This window comes from Pteropus medius, unplaced genomic scaffold, assembly GCF_902729225.1.
Source record: "Pteropus medius unplaced genomic scaffold, Ma_sr-lr_union100, whole genome shotgun sequence".
Lineage (NCBI taxonomy): Eukaryota > Metazoa > Chordata > Mammalia > Chiroptera > Pteropodidae > Pteropus > Pteropus medius.
Window position 1 is genome coordinate 38,414,940 of NW_024340849.1, and position 16,949 is coordinate 38,431,888.

Below are 16,949 nucleotides of genomic sequence, written 5' to 3' on the forward strand. Positions count from 1 at the left end.
GCCATTGCAGTAGCACCCCTTACCGGAGGTTTCGCTTTCCATGGTTTCAGTTACTCACAGTCAATAGCAGTCCTAAAATGTTCAATGGTAAATTCCAGAAACAATTCACAAGTTTTAAACTGCGTGCCACTCTGAACAGCGTGATGAAATCTCCCATCATCCCACTCTGTCCCATCCAGGATGTGAATCATCACTTTGTCCTGCATCTCCATGCTGTAGACACTTCCCGTCAGTTAGTCATTTAGTAGCCATCTGGATTATCAGATCGACTTTTGCAGAATCACAATATTTGTGTTCAAGTAACCCTATTTTACTTAATAATGGCCCCAAAGCACAAGAGTACTGACGCTGGCAATTTGGATGTGCCAAAGAGAAGCCATAATGTGCTTCCTTTAAGTGAAAAGGTGAAAGTTCTTGACTTAGGAAAGGAAAAAAAAAATCGTATGCTGAGGTTACTAAGATATATAATGAGAATGAATCTTCTATTCAGAAACTTTGAAAAAGAAAAAGAAATTCATGCTAGTTTTGCTGCCACACCTCTAACTGCAAAAGTTACATCCCCCGTGTGAGATAAGTGCTTCGTTAAGATGGAAAAGGCATTAAATTTGTGCATGGAAGAGGCATGAGCAAAAAATGTGTTCTGACTGATGCCAACGTGTTGTGCCAGAAAAGACTGAGTCTTTACAGAGACTTCAACAAGGGATCCTCTGAAACTAGTAACCACAGTCATATAATTTTTATTACAGTATATTAAAATTGCTCTATTTTGTTATTAGTTATTGTTGTTAATCTCATACTGTGCCTAATTTATAAATTAAATTCTACCATACGTATGTATGCATAGGAAAAAATATAGTGAATATCAAATTGGGTTTCAGGCATCTACTGGGAGTCTTGGAACGTATCCCTCGTGGATAATGGGTGACTACTCTATTACGAAAAACCACCAATAAAACAAGAAAAAGATGCAATTGCTGCTAGAATTTTAAGACTACATCCCAGCCTTACTTTGAAGTATGAAATCATGTGGACACTGCAGCAGACCATCATGTAGTTTTGCAAAGCCATTTTTTTCTCTTCTGAAGAATATATCTTTATTCTCCACATTCAAAATCACTCAGACTTCAGCACTTGGTAATCAGTTGCAAATATGTGCAATCTGAACTTGGGATTGTTTTAAAATGTCTCATGATCTCATTCAAGGATATTATTTTTTTCTTTAATAAAAAGAAATTATATGTCTTTAACTGAAATTAAATGAATAAAATCGGATTTGAGGTATTTATTTGAAATTGATCAACATTTATCTTAAAAGGTAATGTTAGGATTTTTAGGCCAAAAAAGTTGGAAATGAACACAAAACTTGAGATGATCTTCTTTAACCATAAATATCATTCACTGCTTTACAAGAAAAAGGAAAATGGCCATATGCACATCCTCACTCAGAAAGTTATTTATGACCCTACAGATATATCACCTCGAGCTACTTGGAGAATAAAGGCACAAGGGTTGGAAAAAAATAAAAATAAAGACAATGAAAGGAAATAGGGTCATCTTCAGTTCTACAATTTTTCTTCTAGGTAGTATTTTTTAAACTCATAGCATTGTGCCACACCCTCCCCCATGTTACAGGGATGGCACTGCCATCCAATCAGTTGACACACTAAAAGGGGCCTAAAGGGGTCTCCCTTGACGCTTTCGTCTCCCCTGCCCTCTATAGCCAATCCATCTCTAAGTCCATTCCATTGCTCCCTAAATCTTTTAGAATCGGCCTACGTCCCCCCACCCCCATCACTATCGCTCTAGTCTGGCAAGTGACCACCATCTCCTGCCTGGACCATTGCAGTACTCTCTGGTTTTCTCCCATTTGCAGCTTCCCCCGTCTATCTGTTCTTCCACACCGCAGCGGCACAGTCCTTTCAAACACCAGTCTCATTCTGATTCCACATGTCTGAAAATCCTTTAATGGCTTCCCACTACTCTCATGATGCAGATCAAAATCGTCCACGTGGCCCTTATGTTACCTGCTCTTCTCCTCACTCTCTGCACTGCCTCCTCCAGGGCTCCCTTCTCTTTCCCACTAGAAAATCTGCCTGGGCTGGTCCTGTTGTTTGTCCAGTCCTCCCAGCCCTTGTTCATCCTTTAGACCAGGGTCCCCAACCCCTGGGCTGCAGACTGGTAGTGGTCCATGGCCTGTTAGAAACTGTGCTGCACAGCAGGAGGTGAGCGGCGGGCAAGCCAGTGAAGCTTCATCTGTATTTGCAGTCGCTCCCCAGTGCTAACATCACGGCCTCAGCTCCACCTCAGACCATCAGGCCTTAGATTCTCATAGGAGCACTCGTCTCTGGTGCCCAAAAGACTGGGGACCGCTGCTTTAGACCTCATTTCAGTAGTCACCCCAGAAACCAGTCTTCTTCACCATAAATGGGGCAAATCCACCATCGTGCTTCTTACAGGCTCGCACAGGACCAAGGATCTCCCCTCTGTAACGTGCAGTGCAGCTGCATTCTTAACATCTGCTACGTGTTAACGAGCTCCATGATGGCAGGAACTTCCCAAGTTACCTACAAGTTCTGTCAGTTATATCTCCAAAACTTGCATCCTGAGTCCATCACCTCCTTCTTCACCCTCCATCTTCACCCTGGTCCAGGCCACCATGGCTCTCAGCAAGAGGCCGAGTTGTCGAAGCAAGAGGCTCCCCCAATGTCTCCCCACATCCATGCCAACTGTCCTTTCATCTGTTCGCCACACAGCCTTCTGCAGGACTTCAAAAGGTAAGCCAGAGCACAGTGCTCTCCGCCGCAACACTCTCCAAGGGCTTCTGACCACGGTTACCACACAGTAAGAACTCTCCACCATGTCCTACAAGGCTTGCTGTGCTATGGCCCCTGCCCAATTTTGGGGCTCGGCTCCCCCCGGCCCTGAGTTCACCATGCTCCCACTACCCTTTTCTTCCTTAGACAATCAAGTTTGTTCCCATCTCAGGGCCCTAAAACATACGGTTCCCAATGCCTGAAACCCATGTCCTGTCTTAGGTGTGTCACTGCTTTCTCATCCTTCTCAGAAAGGCCATTCACAGAGACCGCATCTAATAGACATTCACAGACCTCACCAACTCCTTCCACAGCATTCTTCAGAATTTATTTTACGTGTCGTTTTATTCAGTTGCATTTTTTCCCCTATCTCTCACATGAAGATCTGTGATGGCAGGAAACCCATCTCTCTGGTGTCCCGATGTATCCCTAGACCTTGGCATGTGACAAAGGGCTTTCAACATATCAGTTTGAATACTTGAAGAAAACTACTAAGACTATAAAACAGAGGTAAATACAAAGTGCTTCAGGACACACTTGAGAGCAGAGACATACCAGAGAGGAGGCAGGGAAAGCTAATGTGAAAGGAATTCATTAGACTCGTGTCTAGAAGTTTACCAGGTCAACAGTGTGGCTGGCCATGGTGGGGACAGAAAAGGAGTGATGAACCTGATGGTTGTGTGGAGCCTCACACCTGAAGTATCTGGCCTCTCAGCAGAGCCTTGCATCAGAGGATTTCCACTGACTTGTCCTAGAATGAATGTCTTGAAGCAAAATTAAAATATTTAATGTACTATCAGCACTGTTTACATCTTCCAGGAGGTACAATAAAGCTTGAGACACAAGAGGCTTTGTCTATAGCAGTCGTTCCCAAACTAGAATGGGCCCCAGCCAGACATACCTCGAGGGCCTGAAGAGACAGGCTGTGGGGCCCCACCCCCAGAAGGTCTGATTCAGGAGGTCTGGGGTGGGGCCTGGGAAATCACTCTTCAAACAGGCTCCTAGGTGCTGCTGGTCCAGGGACCACATTCCGAGAACAACTGGTCTATGGCTATGCCAAAAAACTGAACAAAAACAGAATTGTTCAGCAGAGTTCAGGTTTTTTTCCCCGAATTCCACAGTGCCTCCCTCAGCCACCTCCAGACACCCCCATTCAGGCTCTTCTGTTTATTGGGACTTCTGTCCAATCCATCTGGCCAGGGGAAGGAAGGCTAGTCCATCTGGGCAGAGACCTCGATCCCGACTCTAACTCTGAGGTGCGTTTCCCAGGGCTGCCGTAACAAATCTCCACAAACTGCGGGTGCTTTGCAAAACAGCAATTTACTCTCTCAGAGTTCAGGAGGCTAGGCGTCCAAAGTCAAGGTGACAGTAGGGTTGGTTCCTTCTAGGGGAGGGTCCTTCCTTGCTTCTTCCCGATGCTGGTGCTTGCCAGCAATCCTTGGCATTCCTTGGCTTGTAGACGCTTCACTCCAATCTTCATTTTCGTCTTCACATGATGTTCTCTCCGTCTCTGTGGGTTCAGGTGGCCTTCTTATGAGGACAAAGATCCTTAGATTTAGGGCCTACCCTACTCCATTATGACTTTCTCTTAACCAATTACATCTGCACAGACCCAATTTCGAAATAAGGTCACATTTTGAGGTTCCAGGTCGACGTGAATTTTGGAGGACACTGTTCAACCCAGTATACACAAGAGCTGCAGAGGTGGATGACCCAAAGGACTTCAAAGACTACAGCAGTGGTGCCACTAAGGATGTGCCCCAAATCTGTGCAGTTACCAAGCACCACAAGCGATCAGAGGCCCCTGTGCTGCCTTTGTGTTCAGGCCCCTATCCTTCTCTGGGATTCCCACATGGGCTTCTTTGCCGATCTTCCTCCCATGGGGAGATATTTACAGGCATCCGTGAACCCCATGAAACTGTTTCTAAAATTCTATATGTATAAAAATAGACTGAACCCCCTAGAACAGAAAATTTTGAATGTGCACAAGTTCATCTCTCTGAAACGACAACTGGGACACTCAATAGCACACACTCCCTCCTCCACTGACCCTGCCTCCAGCTTTCAAAAACCCAACTCTGCTCACACCTGTCCCTGCTCAAAAGCCATCCTTTGAAATAAAACTCACCTCTATAATAGAGTACTCAATGTGCCATGCCATCATGCTGACCTACAGGCCCAGGTCAAGCGCTATCTCCAGGATGGCTGCCCGCTCCCACTGCAGGAATGGGGGACCCTGAACACTCCCACTGCCTGGAAGCCCAATTGCCTTGGGCTGTAATTCTCTTCTGGAAGTTGGGAGCTGGCCCCATTGATCTCTGAACAACCAAGCCACTTGATTGTCACACCAAGATATGTGAACAACCTGGCACACAGGGTGTGGATTGCTGCTGACCCAATGCCAAGTGGGCTCCATTGGGAGCCTTGGACAAAGACCAACTCTGTCAAACCAGGGGTTCCAAGAGAGGAAGTGGGGGCCAGATGCGAAGGAATTTGTGAACAAGGAGGGGAAGCAGGGGCTGGGAGGAGGGAAGGAGAAGCCACAGGGGTCCCGCAGGAGCCTTCGTACTCTGGGGGTATCCTGCTTTAAAAAGGAGGACAAGTGGGCAGCACAAAGATCATGGAATGAGGATCATGGCTTCTGCAGAGAGAGTGAGCCAAGGCACATCTTCCAGAATTGTCCTTAGAGATACGTTCCCCTCCCCTCGTATGTGTCCCAACAGGGCTGCAAAGATCTGCCAAGCCGGGCAGCGTCCTCCATGTGCCTAGGTGTGGGTCAGATCCGCTGTCACACTTAACCTCCCCGCTCTGCTGCTCTAAGCGAACAATGACGAACACGTCAATTCACTCCTTCTTGCTTCCCAGTCCCCAAGACTTTTATTTTGGCAATGGAAACTGTCAAGATTCCAGTGTAAATAGGGAAGAAATGCAGCACCTGATGGAGGGGGTATTGTTTTCCTTTGCTGCTCTAATTTTACTTTACTATTTAAAATTAAAACATTGAAGTAAATTATCTGTTTAGCGTACTATAGCATTAGCTCCACCAAAGCAAACAGCTCCACTCCCAGTGATCTCAGCAGACCTTGTCAAGTCTCTCAACTGCTTCTTCACAGACAGTGTAGGATGCAGGACAATGGTGAACAGAATTAACAGCTACAATTTTACTGATCCACCACCAAGGCCCAAACCTCTGCTAGCGGCTTCCTATTCCATTCTTTAATGCTGCAACTCCCCAAAAGGGCAGGAATTATTTTTCCCATTCTACAGCTGAGGATGCTGAGGCTCAGAGAGGTTAAATGAGTTTCCCGAAAGGTGCCACTAAGTGGCAGAAGCTGACTCCAAAGCTGGACTTTCTACTCTTGAATGTTTGACCAATTTGCTGAGGAGGCGGAGCGGCAGGAGTGCCTGAAAAGAGGAACTGACACCAATCTATGATTTGGAGAGAGCTGTCGTTATTAGGAAAATTTTCCACAACTCGGGCCCAAAACCAGGGTTCTGTTGGCCTGCCCCAGAGGTTATCACATGAAGATCAGCATCCTGGCTTGACAAGAAGAAGGTGCTGGTAGCCAAAACTACAGCACAATATTTCTTTGTACTTTAATATTCTGATCTTGAATGACTCTAGCCCATAGGTCTGAAATGGATGGGGCCCTAGCATTTTTTGTTCTCTTGAGGTTAACTAATATACGAGTGGAAGATTTGGGGCAGGAAGGAGAATAAAATTTTACAGTACTAATAGAGGTCTTTGTTTTCCTTAAGTAATACAGCTATAGTATTTTGTTTGTTTTAAAACTCTCAACTTAAAGTAACAAATGAACTAATAAAACAAAACAAAAACTTGTAGATACAGACAACAGAATGTAAGGAGGTGGAGGAAGGCAGAAATGGGTAAAGGGGGTCAAACATATGGCAATGGATGGAAATTGATTTTTGAGGGTGATTTGAGCATACAGATGTCAAATTATAACATACACCTAAATTTATATAATGTTATTAACTAATACTACTTCAATTAAAAAATTAATTTAAAAAATCCTCTTGACTTAGAATTAGAAAACATGCTTCAAAATTCCATTTTTGTCATATATGGAGTACTTAACCATGGAGGAGTCACTTAGTTCTTCATGGTCTTGACTTTCTAATCTATAAAATAGCTATCATGTTGTCTTTTTGAAATTACTTGATAAAATAATATATACAAAAACACTTTGTAAATTGTAAAGCCCCAAACAAGTAGAACTTTTATTATCAGATGGTTGTTTTGTGATGGATAAATTAAACCCTTCAATTACCCACACAACTACCTTGGACATTTATAATCTCATCTTCACTATTCTTTCTCCAAAAGCAAACTTAACTCAACAAAACATAATACTTCATCAAGAAGTATCTTTCAACATCAGATCAACCATTTACCCCTAACATGCCAATTCTTGTTGTTAAGCAAAAAACTAGACTTTGCCTCTCCTCCAGTCCCTCACATTTTTCCCCTCCCTTCCTTCTTAAGATGATCAAAGTAGAAATTTTGCTTTATAAATCACTAGATCAATGAGAAAAGTGCTTTAAAATAAAAATCAATGTGCTAGGCATATAGAAATCTGGCATTCTTGAATAGTTCATCAGTCTCTTCTTGAATGGTTTATTATCTATTTAACATGGAATTTAACTTAGATTTAAGTACACCTGGCATTTAAATCAGGGACAAGGGTGAGCCCTTCCATGCACACATTATTACAATATTCCAAGTCCTAAACTTCTAGCATTTGCATGTTCTGTTTTATATGCTTTTGTCTTTGTGACTGAATGTGTAGCAATAAACCCCATTAATGATAAGCCTGTTAAATATAAACTAGTTTGCAATCATCCAAAATGTTAACACAAATAAAAAGGGGGAAAAATTAAGAAACTCTGATCGACTGAATGTTCCTGGAGGCTTTTAAAAACCAAACAAAAATAAAAATGCATTACACAGTTTGTAAAGAAGAGTAAGGGCTAATGAGTTAATGATTCCTACATGTAACACTAAGAGGTCTGTTTGAGCCCCATAGTGTCTGTGAAAAGTATGGTCTTTAATGAAACTTGAGAGGATCAAATTTTTTTTCAGGTGGAAAAATCAGTGATGGTGACCCCTGGAGAAATTCACAAAATTATGTTAAGTAACAGATTCTTATAAAAACATCTGGTTTTCAACACTCTTGCTCTGATGGTGACATTTTACACAGCCCCCAAAGGTAAGAATGGAACAGAAAGACGTGCGGTGTAGCCCCTGGTACACATGCTGGTAAACCAGCTCCCTGGGGTGGGGGAAGCCTCAACTTGTAAAGCTGGCTGATTCCCGTGGTGTAAATACTTCCACCATGACTGATTTCAGGTCACCAACAAGCTCACAGACTCCTGCTGAGTTTAGCAGAAACTCAGCTTAGAAGCCAGAGAATCCAGGTTTAAATTCTAGCTCTAGATTCCAGTTATGAGGCCTTGGGCATGGGCAAGTCTCCTTAACCTCTCTGAGCCTTGATCTCCATAGCTATAAAATGGGTATAATCCCCAAGAGCCGCGGGGGTGGGGTGGGGGGGCGGGGGGCTGCAGTGATGGATGGTGGATGGCCATGGCTACTTCACATGAAATACAAGGAATTTAAAACCGGGAGGACTAGATTTGGGTTTCAGCTAGGGGAGAAGGTGTTGGCAGGTCCAAACAGAAGCCAGGAGCTTCCAGAAGGCAAGGCTAGTGAGAGTGAGCCAGAAGGGACCAGGGGACCAGTGCTCACCTCTGGGTTACAAAGCACTGGACAGGGGCAGGGGTCAAATACTTTTTCTGTAAGGAGCTAGAGAATGAATAGTTAAGGCCTTTCAGGCCATGTGGTCTCTGCCGCAACTATTCAGTTCTGTGTGAAGCACAAGGGCAGCCAAAGACAATACAGATATAAATGGGCGGGGCTGTTTTCCCAGAAAATGTTATTTATAAACAGCCAGTGGGCAAATTTCCCCATCACCACAGTCTGCAGACCCCTGGGCTAGGGGAAAGGGCGATTCTGAGAAGATAGGAAGAGTCCAAACAAAGTAAACTGGCCCAGGAAGGAGGTGTTATTATTATTCCCATTTCATGGATGAGAACCTGGTTGCGAAGTAATTACAGAGCCAGAACCACAACACAGTTCCTGGGGTTCAGGCTCATGCTCCTATTCCACTACAATAAATATAAACAACGAAAAGCACGTAAGCACCGGATGCATGCGAGGCATCAAAGGTGAACAGGAAATAAGGTACGACTGAAAAGAGGGGAAGCAGGCCAGGGGCTAGGCAGGACTGACTACTGCAGTCACAAGAAGCTGTCTGCCCTGGATTGTGCTTTGGGCCTTCACACACACAGGTCTTCTCTGAATGACAGAAAAGCAGAAAACAAAATACAGAAACCACAGGGTGGTGAGCAGTGCCCTTAGAGGTCATTTAGGCCACCTTCTGCCCAGTTCAGCTGAAGCCAGTTTGACGAGCATTTATGAGCCTGACTCACAAACCACAGCACAGGGAGTGAAGTGGGTAAGGGCACAGACTCTGGTGCCAGAATGGCTGGGTTTGAACCTAGCTCCCACAGACAGGCTGAGGGATCCTGAGCAAGTCACTTAACCAATCTGTGCTTCAGAATGGCGGTGATGAAGTGGTGCCATCTGAGGATTATTATAAATATGAACTCCCTTAATGACCATAAAGTACTTAGAATAATGTTTGGGACATGTTAATTAGATAAAAATACTGTCTTGAGGCACTGAGCCAGGTCCCACAGGGGAGGGCATGAAGTGTCCCTGCCCTGGTGGGGGCTCAAACAAAGAGCTCACCTCTGACCAAGCACTTATCATTGGAATAAATGGCCTGTTTATGTACATCTCCCAACACAGCCAGGGACCGTGTCTGTATCTCTCATGACTAGAACAATAGCGCCCTCACAATTGATATTCACTGTGTTTAATATTTGTTGAATAAATGATACAAGGCATTAGGTCCCAATACTAGAATTTCCTCCACAACATACCTTACAGATAACAAATACCTAGGTCCCCTCTGCCCACTCTTGGACCTTGGATTCCTGCCCTCCTCATTGCTAGGGGCTGAGATCAATGTCTACAAAAGTATTCTGTAAACCTGAAGGCTCTTTAGCAGCAGAAGTTACTACAGATCACTTCTGAGATGCAGGTGGTGGTGGCTGGGGACAGTCCCTTCAGTTTGGATGGCCTCCTAAAGCAGTCAGTCCCAATGACAGCTCCACTGCCGTAAGGAGCACAGCAGGGGTTTTTTATTCTCCCTGACCACAGAGGGAAACCCATTCATTCATTCATTCATTTGTTCATTAGTGCATATCCTGCCGACTGAAGCCACATGGAACAAACTTAACAATGCGTCTGCATCTGATTCTAAGGTTAGGTTATCCAAACATCCCCAAGCTGAACACACCCCAGCCTCTGCAGCAGGCAGCAGAACTAATAGGCTCAGAACACTCGACCTGGAAAAATAACGTTCATCTGTCTCAACCATTTTATTTCATAAGGAAACTGAGGCAGGAGTGAGGTAACCTATCCAGGGTTACCAGCCATGGCATGGGGAGACCCAGAATCCAGGGTTGCCAAGTACCGGTTTGGCATTTCTGATCCACATCATGTCACCTCACCTGGCCTCACCGACCTTTCCTTTCCAGTGTATTCCAAAGGCCACCAAGGTCACACTTGAACTCACTGCCCTCTCTGGGCACCTGCAGCAGTGAGCAGGCTTCCGATTGACTTCCCCTTCTGAGTTCACTCACACCATTTTGGGCTTTGTGACTGCGAGGAGGAGGGCTACTGGCCTGAGCCCCTGGCAGGGCAGCCTCTGCACAGCCTTGGGGCACAACTGTCCCAACCAGAGCCTGGCCCTGCCTGGAACTGCAGCTTTGGCTTCTACAATTCATGTTGCTGTAATTGGCTCTATAGTAACTTGGGTTTGCTTACTGCTAAGGAGTTCAAAGTCCTTTACAGACTTCTGAAATCCAGGTGGGTTAGGTGGCCTCTAGCTGGAGCACACACAGTGATGACTTGCCTGAAGTCACAAAGCAAGGTGGTGACGGAGTTAGGAAAAAATGTCTAATTCCCCCTTCTTACTCTGGTTGTCAATACCCTAGTTGGCTCATATTTTTCTTTTCAGTAAAGACCAAGACTACAGTTCCAGTAAGAGTCCAAGTTTTACCCCAAGAGGGGAAATACAGAGGGAAGGGTAGTTAGAAGTTCCAAGTCTGCAAAGCAATGGGAGTGTGATGCGAATCTGAGCTCTGTCCCAATGCTGAGTGACCTTGAGCAGGTTACCTAACATTTCTGAGCCTCAGTTTCTTTGACCTTACAATAGAAACAATCAAAGTCACACTAAAATCTGCTTCCTCAAAATGCAGTCTATTTACATCCTGGGGAACTAGTTAGAAATGCAAAACTGAGGTCCTTTCCAGACCTGCAGGATCAGAATCTGCTTTTTATGGAGATCCCCAGGTGATTCTAAACACCTTTCCATTTCAGAAGTGCAGATAAGTATTAAGCATGTATTATTACACCCCTACACATAGCCCTCAATAATAAATGTTAAGTGCAATCAGCACTTGAAAGATCCCAAAACATAGGCCAAGGCTTTCATGAGAAAAGAGACCTAGAAAAACTGATTAACTTGCCCTGGGTCACACAGGATTCGAACCCAAGACTTGGGGTTCTTCTGTACCACATGACCTCCTTCAATTTAAGGTTTAACTCTCCAGAAGCACAATATTGACTCAGGTGTTCTAAGAAGCAAAACCCTCGTGATATTTTAAAATAATACCCTAGTTACCGTGCACCTCTCTGGTCAGTAGCCTAGACTAGTCTTTCTGGGTGGCTGTCTGCCATTCTGAAGCTCTAGAAAGTGGGATAACCCAGGACTGCTGCCAGCTGCTGCCTGAGATGTAATTTTTAAAGTGAAAGGAAACCTTAAAACATGCCTTATAAATTTACACTCCCTTTCACCCATTAACACCTTCCTCATGCAGTGCTCCAGTCCAAGCAGAGAAACAGGACAGGGTGTCAAGCTAGAAGGCAACTTTTTGACTTCCCAGGTCTGCTGCCTAGCCTGAGAGCAAATCCCAGTGTGCTGGCTTCCCAGGGCTGGGGTGCCTGCTGTGAGGCCCTTGGTCCCGGTTCCGAGACACTACAATGGAGACTGGCAAGCAACAAAGCTGGAGGCCCCATACGAAGACGCTAAACTGGGTTCGTGAAAGAATCACACGTGAGGTGGCTGTGAGGATTAAACATGACGTTAAATATCCAGCCCAGAGCACAGAGACTATGTCATCATTCCATCGACACATCTGTGTCATGCCTGGGCACAGAAATTTTCCTCTGTGTCATTTCAAAGTTTGGAAGTCAAAACAATAATTATGATTGGTTTTACAAGTGTCCAGATGGAAATAACAAAAAAGAAAGGTTACAAAATTTGAAACAGGGTAATTCTGATTTATACACCTGTGACAAGCTTGATATATGAAATCTCAAGTTCATAAAAAAAGACAGATTTCAGATACTCTATGGTAATGCTTTACAAACTTCCATTCATATATGAATCATCTGTGGATCCTGTTAAAAGACAGATTAGGACTCAAGTAATCTAGAGTGGAACCGGAGAGTTTTCATTTCTAAGAGCTCCAGTGAAGCTGAAGAGCCAAGAGCCCAAGCTTTTGAGCAGCAAGGTTCTATGGAATTCCTTAAATAACAAGAAACAAATCCAAGGAAAGCATAATTTGATTTAAAAACAACATGCCAGGAGAACATCCATGAAGGAGTACATGGAACCACCCAGGCTAGCAGGGTTTCTTCAAGGGAGGCACACCAGGAAAGCAAATGGTATTCTTTGAGCTGGCCCTGGGTTTTCTTCAAATGAGTCTGTACTCTACACATCATGCTTTGTCTAGGCAAGTGAAAGCACTCTTTAGTGACCATAAAAGTGGCATGCCTCTGACAAAATTCTTGAAAGCGGTGCAGTGCAGGGAACAAAACATCCTAAGATATTTCAAGTTCATTGCCACTCCAACAGCTGGTGGCCAGCTCTTCAAGGCCTTTCTTAAATCAAAGTTTACCCATTTACCTCCTCTCTGTACATCAAATTTAATGCTGTTTCTGTGGACAGCTGTAATTTTTTTTTTAAATGCCTATCAAGTTGCCCATTACGGAAAATTCCAAAGTAGTAAGATGAATGTGATTGTCAGGTAAGAAAGCACCTTATATTGACTAACTCATCTTAATGTGTATGTTGTGGGGAGAGATCAATAAAGCATCTAAGGGCTTCATACTGAGAGGATCAGAGATTAAATCCTGGCTATTCTTTGGATCAGAAATATTAATACAGAAGATCCTCCATATCCCTTTAAATGAGATTCTTGGACACAAAGTGTGAGGTAATCTGACCGCCAGCTGCTCTTAGCCCAGGAACACATCTATCTACCTAGGCTCAGGTCAGCCTTGCACACTTAGAGTAATGTGCATGTTTATTACAATTTCTGGCATGACCCTCTGGACTAGCTGTGCTTATGTTCAAGCTATAGACACGAGCCAGTGAGTGATGTCAAGCGGTAATACTAAGCTGCCCAGAAACTGCTGAGTGCGCATCACTCACCCAGAAAGGAAGGGATTTCCCTCCCATGCACTCACCCGCTAATGAGGAGATGTGTGCTCTGACAAGAAATGCCAGAGCCAGACTGTCACCTGTGTCCGGCATTGCTAACTGATCCATATTAATCACAAGGCTGCTTCCCCCATTCCACACCCCTGTACATCGCTATGCTACATACTAAGCAGGGTTATGATTTCACCCACTTGGGAAGGAGACTCAGCAAACTTCTGGATGAGCCCAGCTTGTTCTTTCCTAGTTGTCCCTTGGGGGAGGAAGTTAAGTTTTCCAATAGGCTACGTTCTTGCTTAGGACAGAATAAGCCTGAGCTTTCAGATGAGCATTAAGGAGAGAGGGTGGAACAGAAAATACTATCCCTTCTCATCTTGAGGCCTGCAAAATGTTAGCAAGGTCCCATTCCAGAAGGAGAAACTGAGGCTCCAGGAGGTTAAATTGACTGAATGGAGGTTGAGTCAATGCTGTAACTGCATAGGAGGACTTCTTAACACATAAGGGAAGGTGGATATTCCAGAGCTCTCAGGGAACAGGTCTGCATTCCCCACCCCGCTACTCTGGTCCTCTTCCAATCACCAGTCCCACCGCCTGACACAGATCTAACTTCCAACTGTACCTTGAACATATGGTGACAAGCTCCAGCTATTTCCTGAACAATAAGCAAATGTCCAATACTTCATATTTTTGCTAAGATACTTAATACCTGCTGATAACCTAAGCTACCAAGTGTAACAGCTTTTAACTAACTCTAGCAAACATCTTAGAATGGAAAAAAGAATCCCCAAGCCCTTATTCTCCCCTGCCACCCCCCCCACCCCCAAAGCCCGATTCAAGATAACATAAGGACTTTATATGCTTTTAGGAAAGTAAAAGGAAAATGCCAAGTTTTTCTGAGTCACAGGAATACTTGAGCGCCGGAAGGAATTTCTTACGAGGGATTCACCGCGTGTCTGCGACAAGTTCAGGTTCACATGCGCGACTGAGCCGCACGCGGGCAGGACCCACTGCTTGACTCTGCGCCGCGCCAAGTCTCGCCTGGCGTGGGGAGAGCGTGACTCCGGGTCGGGGCTGGATTTCTGGAGTTCAAGATCTCCTCCTTGCTATGGGAGAGTGTGGTGCTGCTTTATAATGAGCTCCCGCAACTCCTAATTCCGGACCCACCGCATGACGGTGGTGCTTCTGCTCTGCGAGTGCCGGGCTGTGCACAAGCGTGTGAACAAACACCTCCTAAGGACTCTCCCTCTTTCGCGTGTCCTCGTAGTTTGGGACACGGGCCAGAAGCCCAGAGATCCCTCAGGGTGCGGGAAGGTGGAAGTGACCCGTGTTCCCGCAGCAAAGAGCCGGCCAGGAGGGCCGTGGGGTCAGGCGCGCGTCGCGTCCGGGATACTCACCGCGACCTCTGTAGCTGCTCGAAGGCGCTAGTGCTGCCCCCCTGGCCCGGCTGCTCCAGGGAGCAGTAGTTCTGCGAGGTCTGCCTGGAGAAGGCGATGGGCAGGATTCCCTGAGTGAACGAGTTGAGGCGGCCCCGACTGCCGCTCCCACTCCCGGGTGTCCCGGAGCCCAGGAAGGCGGCCGCCGGCACCTGCACGCTGGTAAAGGCATCGTCCTCCTCCAATTCCTCCTGCCCGTCGGGTAGCTGGAGCTGAGCGCAGGCAGCGAGAGGCGCCGGCCGAGGTGACTGCAGCAGCTCCCCCGACGCCCGGCCCGCGCCCAGGGGGCTCGCGAACCCCCGGGCCGCCCCGAGGCGGGGAACGGGCGCGTGGCCGCCGGGGGCTAGGGGCGGCAGCGGGGAAGACGGCAGGAGGCAGGGACCCGATCCCGCTGCCAACGCCGCCGCGGCAGTGCCCGCCGCGGCGAGCGCGTTGCAGCCGCCCCGCTCGGCAGCGGCGAGCAAGCTGAGCCGAGTCCTCAAACCGCAGGCGCTGCCCGCGCCGGGCTTGGCCGCTGCGCTCTCCTCGCTGCGTCCCCACTCCTCCTCCTGCAGCGGCGGCCGTCCGTCCAGCGATATGTTGGTGAGGAAGGAGAGAGCAGCCTGGCGGCGCCGCGGGTCCATACGCGGCTTCCTGGGGGGCTCCGGCGGCGGCAGCTGAGCCGGCGTGGCGGCCGCAGGCGGCGGCGGCTGCTGCAGTCCGCTGGTGCCCACGGCGTCGGTGCCGCTGCCGCTGCAGGCGGCCGTGCTGGGGGTGGCGGCGGCCGCCGCCATTGTGTACGTCTGCGGCGATATTTCCGCGGTGCCCGGACAGGCGAGCAGCGCCCGAGTGCTAAGCGGCGGGCGCGAGCGCCGGCGACCGGGGCTGGGCAGGGCGCGGGGCGCGGGCGGCGTGCGCGGCGGCCCAGCCCCCCCGCGGGCGGGCCATGCTCGCCCCTCAGTGCTCGGGCGGGGGACCCGCCGCCGCGGCCCACGCGCTCGGCCGCTTCCCTGCTGGCTCGCTGGCTGACTAGCTGTCTGTCTGTCTGCCGGTTGCGCCTGGTCGTTCGGCCCCCGGCCCTCCCTGCCTCCGCGTTCCCGGTCGCCAGCCCGGGTGTCCGTATTTATAGGTGCGCGCGCCCCGCGCTCGCGCTCCGGAGCGCTCTTTGCAATAACACAGTATCACGTGTGGGGAATGAAACCTGGGAGGAAAACAAAGCCGCAGGCGGCGGCCGCAGAGGCAGGCGGCAGGAGGCGAGGGGCTGGAGAAGGAGGAAGAGGAGGAAGGGAAAGCCAAGCGGGTGGCGGGTCGGGGGATCCGCCCGGCGGTCCTGGTAATCCGAGCTTCCTGCGGGCAGAGTTGGTGGCTCCCGGGGCGCGCTGTAGCCATGGGCGGGAGGGAGCCTGTTTCCCCCGCGCGCTCAGCCTGGAAATTGAGGTTGCGAGCAGAATCCCTCGAATCAGGGCGTGACGATGTGGTCCCAGAAGAGTTATGGGTCTGCAGGACAGTTATTTGGAGCAACGCGTAGATTTTGCCCTCGTGTTTGTTAACTAGACCTTTGCACTGCAGTTGGGCCCGAGAAATAAGTCCTTAATAGTTATGAGGGTAGGTCAAAAGCCCCTTTCATGAACTGTCGCACGTTAAAGCCGTCGCGAACCATTGAGGTTCTGTCTCGTTTATTCTCAGGCTGAGGATGCAGCCGCTGAGATAAATGTACTCCCCAGGGTTCTTAAGAGCCCAGGTGCGTGAACATCTTCCGTGTGGCCAGACTAATTTACACATCCCCATTTGATGGTGCTGTCGCTTTGTGATCTCTTTCTTAGCAAAGATCAACATAAATTTTTACTTTGGTCCTGAAATGTGCTGTTTTCTCTGAAGACTGAGGTGGGCTGAGATGGCCTCACACCTCTCTCCTCTTGTTACCTTGCAAATTTTCGTAGGTTATGATCTCTTCTCCTCCTATATAAACTGAGACAAGTTAATTTCTGTCATTCATTTGACAACCTACCATGCCTTCTGAAAAGATGGGCTCCTGCCCAGAGCTGCAGCTCTGGATCTGGGAAGAATCG

At 47.5% G+C, this 16,949-nt stretch overlaps 1 protein-coding gene across 2 annotated transcripts in view; it reads right to left on the minus strand.

Moving 5' to 3' along the window:
• The window catches only part of CABLES1 (Cdk5 and Abl enzyme substrate 1), a 101,479-nt gene extending 85,245 nt beyond the window's left edge, over window positions 1-16,234 (minus strand). The window contains exon 1 of one of the 2 annotated variants that reach the window (XM_039844606.1): window positions 14,863-16,234. In XM_039844606.1, the coding sequence (XP_039700540.1) occupies window positions 14,863-15,674 (812 nt within the window). In that variant the 5' untranslated portion in view covers window positions 15,675-16,234. The remainder of the gene's footprint in view (window positions 1-14,862) is intronic. The other variant, XM_039844596.1, reaches the window with a different exon arrangement.
• Window positions 16,235-16,949: the final 715 nt, after the last annotated feature.